A 4,398-nucleotide genomic window follows, 5' to 3' on the forward strand; every position below is an offset into this window, starting at 1 on the left:
TTAATGAATAGAGGGATTTATTCTAATGGTGTTTGTAAATAGGATATCAAGTCCGCATCTTGTACAGCAATTAACCACTAGGAAGAATGTATGCAATGTGTTAATCATTGAACTGTCCTACCAATTTGGTTTGAAACTGTCTCATTGCTATTTGTTTCTCAATAAAATTATGGAAAAAAAAAGAAATCAAGAGAGACAATGATAATATTAAGTAACTGTCAAGTCAATCACAGAAAATCAGTGAACATTTATAACAAAATTATCAGGTCTGCTAGACTGCAACAATAGTCTAGTAATTTTATAACAAAACAAACCCTGTTTTTTAAAATTATAGGTAAATTCTTTTAAAATTTTACTGCAGAACCTGTGTGTTGGGTTGAATATCACTTACACAGCATCCTTATACTTACAGGCCAAGGCTGCAGATCATTTAGTCCCTTTTCTAATTTCTCAACATCCGGAAACTTTGTAGCTCCATCAGCATCTGCCATAAGGATCTTTTCTCCTCGAGAACTAAATACACCCTGCGTTTAGAAATTACAAGAAAAAAATTTTTTTAAAAATTATTAAATTTAGTATTTCAGTTAGTTTTGCTTTAGTCGAAATAGAACTAAGAGTGAAATCTTAGGTATAAAATGCTAGAAGGTTGGAGTTCATTGCTACCATTGATAAGATATACCCAAATGTATTTATGGCCTGTCTCACTATTTTAAAAAATGTATGAGGTCATACTAATACCTTAGAAAATATCCAGATAATAAAATGTTTTTGTAGTCTGTATCACTAAGAATAAAAACACATGTGTCCTATGTATGTGTCATGGTACTTAAAATGGATCAGAGGCAATTCAGAAGAATGTACAAAACAGACTGAACAAAGCACTAACAAATTTGCCATGAAATGTATAATAAGGTCATAGATCTTCTGTTATGAGACCTAGAGTGTTTTACATTGACTGTTCTGGTTTTTTGTTTAACCAGGGTCTTGCTGTGTGTAGGTGAGGCTGGCCTTCTGCTCACAATGATCCTTCTGCCTCAGTCTCCTGAATGCTGAAATTACAGACCCATACTACCACACCCAGCTTAGACTATTCTTAAATTTTACTTTGACAATACTGAACATATTAACATAATGTGACTATAGGTAAGATACATCTAAATATAGAGAGAAATCTGATCATTTATTCTGATATAACAGGGCCATGAATCAGTATCTGTGATATCTTTTTAATCATACCTATTAGAATGTGTTCAAGTATAAATTAAAATTTTATCCCATTTAATATCTGAACATAAGAGGTTTTAAAAACTAGAAACACCAAATATATAAAATTTGAAGCTATTAATTTGAAATGGCAAAAGACCTCACAATAAAAACATTGCTTCACTGCCCTGTAAGGGTGACCACTCACACTGCTGTGCCTCCAGTCATCTCTCTCCTCTGCAAAGCTCTCCTCCTCCCAGATAAAGCCTAATGTTTCTTGAAGACTGTTAAGAACTTAAGGCCTTGAGACTAGGCATGGTGGTGCTCACCTGCAATCTCAGTGCGCAGGAGGCTGAAAACAGGAGAATCACTAGAAGTCCAATCTACAGAGTGAAACCCTGTACTAAAATACATTAAAAAAAAAAAAAAAAGTATGGCCTATGAGAAGTCTCAGCTGCTTCTATCAGAGCGTAGCAACAACACTGGACATACACCTCTAGACTGAGCATTAAGTATGTAAGAATTATCTTTCACTTCTCAACAGTGAGATTTTTTTTTTTTTTTTAGGGAAGGGTCTACAGTGTGTTCAGGGCCTCACTACTAGACTGGATGCTAGTGATCCACCTGTTTACAGTCTCCCAAGAGCTGGGATTACAGGTACACTACCACACCCAGTCTTAATCGCTGTCTCAGCATGCCCTGGGGGCGGGGCTGGCATGGCAGGCCAAACAGTGAGATTCTTAAGGATAGGATGGGTTTCATAATAAAATACAATGGTGGCTGAATAGACAAAATGGATAGATTGGAAGCTCCCCATTATATTTCATCAGTCCTAATCTTCCTCCTTTTTTTCTTTTGAACCCAGGGCCTCATATATGCTAAGCAGAAGCTCTGAGCTCTTTCTGTCCTCTCCCACTCTTTGAGATTGGGGATTGAACACAGAGCTTCATTTTCAGCCTACCTTGGACACTAGGGTGGCTTTGTGACACTGTTCTGGTCCTTAAGATATAAATAAAAGACACTTAGAAGGGGACAAACTGGCTGGCATGCTCTTTTTCCCACTTCCAGCTCAGAACACGGGTATCATGTGTTCACCTGTGTGCGCGAGAAAGACGGTATGAAAAGGTAGGCATCTGGACTCCTCAGGATGCTGTGGTCACTCAGTAAGTCCATGGACTCTACCTCCAGACTACTTTTTATGAGGGAAAATTAATAAACCTCTACATTATTTAAGGGACTATTATTTAGGCTTTTTTTCACGTTCATTCATTTCTGATCTTTCATTACACCTTGATTCACACCTAATATATCTCTGCTGAATGTAACCATTTGATTTAGAACTTTTAGCACTTTGTACCTCTTTCCTAAGTATAATTATCAAAGACACACAGAAGTAAATGACAAAATTTAAACTTTAAGTTAGGTACTATGTGATACTTAGACTTGGATAAGAAAAATACATAGTTATTACTAAAAAGATGTTGTTAATTTGAAATGCTGGAATTCATCTACCCCACTATACAATATGCACATCATGGTCTACAAAAAAGAATTATTATTATTACATTGAAATACCTTTATATTTTTGATACAAATTAGAAAGGATATATTACCATCCTAATAGCGCCACCTTTTCCACGATTCTTCATTAGTGTTATCACTCGTACTTTGTCACTTCCATATTTCTGGCAATATTTAAAAGCTACCTACCAAATTATACAAAAGTGAAAATAAAATTAATGTGGAAAATGACACGTGTCTAAAGTGGTAAATACAGCAATTATCTAGTTCTTATTACATACAACACACCTGTATTGAAATACTGCATTGTATTAATATATATCATCCCTATGTGTCAAACAAAAATGTGTATTAACTTAAAAAGAAAGAAAAACGTGAGAAAGTCAACTTGGACACAAGTGCTTTTCATTTTGGCCCCACAAGGCTATTCTGGTCTATCCCTTCTGGTGCCCTTATCATACATACCACACATGTAGAATTCCTGGGTCAAGATATAAGAGCAACCCACTAGACACGGGGGTCAGAATTCAATTTCCTATAGAGGAGCTGTCTGAATAGAGAGTGACTGTCTCTTCTTAGAACTTCTACCAAACCTATTAAGTTTCTAGAAAAAGCAAAAGCCATGTGCTGTTGGGTACAAAGCCGGGACTAGGTCCTCCATACTGTCGTGACTTACTTCGGTCAGCAGCCAAGCTTATGCCAGGGAGGCTGTCTGCACCATGGATCATTTCTTCCAAATCTTTTCACTCAAATTCTTCCCTCTCAACAAATAACCGCACCGTAACCTGCTTTTCTCTTCAAAACCTTCCATGTCTTCTTTTGCACTGGCTCCTTGGCCTCAGAATTGCTAAAGCCTGTTTCTGCATCCTCAAGACCTTCTATTCCACTAATACTATTAGCAACCATGGTTACTCTGACAAGGGCTGCTGTAGTTCAGGAGTGCAGCACTGACTAGCATTCACCCTCCTTCCTAATATGGGAATTGGTTCTTGGAACCTTATTCAAACATCCATGATGACCTATTGCTACTTACTAATGTTACATATGAATGCTTTATCATGGTATATGAGAACCATAATTGCGGACTTCACACAACTCTTTCAGCTTTAGCTCCTCGGGCCGTTCCACCAGCACCTTGTACACCAGCAATATTTGAGATTTCTAGAAAGCACCACACTCTCCCACATAAGCCTTTCCCCAGCACACACCTTCCACTTACCCACCTGTCAGGTGCACTTAGATTCAGCTCAAACACCAGTCTTTTCCTGGCTTCTATGCTCAAGCTAACCTTCCCCAGGAAAAGTATAAGTATAATTCTAATAGTATCACAACCACATAGCTTTTGTTCTTATCTAGCTAGTACCATGTAACAGACTTTCCCCATCATGAAGTGACCTACTTAAAGGAAAGGCTAATAAAGTCATCCCTCAGTAATCCCAGGACACCTCCTGTGCTATCCCCAGGGTACCAAAATCCGAGGATGTTCAAGTTGCTGATATAATACGGGCTAGTGACTGTACAGGACCAGTACATTTTTTCCCCATACACTTTAAACCACCTGGTGACATTTAATGCAGTATATAAATGCTATGTAGTTATAATACATTGTTCAGGGAAAGAAAAACTCCTTTGTGCGTGTTCAGAACTGATTTTTTTTTTTTTTTTTTTTTTTTT

The 4,398-nt window shown here is 37.3% G+C and overlaps 1 protein-coding gene across 1 annotated transcript in view; it reads right to left on the reverse strand.

Annotated features, from left to right (window-relative positions):
- Alg5 (ALG5, dolichyl-phosphate beta-glucosyltransferase) overlaps positions 1–4,398 on the reverse strand; it is a 50,144-nt gene that overhangs the window by 19,979 nt on the left and 25,767 nt on the right. Inside the window, exons 5-6 of the mRNA XM_004631093.2 lie at positions 2,817–2,909; positions 411–524 (exon numbers count right to left, since the gene is read on the reverse strand). Of these exons, the coding sequence (XP_004631150.1) occupies positions 411–524; positions 2,817–2,909 (207 nt within the window). The remainder of the gene's footprint in view (positions 1–410; positions 525–2,816; positions 2,910–4,398) is intronic.

This window comes from Octodon degus, unplaced genomic scaffold (genome assembly GCF_000260255.1).
Source record: "Octodon degus isolate 3935 unplaced genomic scaffold, OctDeg1.0 scaffold00038, whole genome shotgun sequence".
Lineage (NCBI taxonomy): Eukaryota > Metazoa > Chordata > Mammalia > Rodentia > Octodontidae > Octodon > Octodon degus.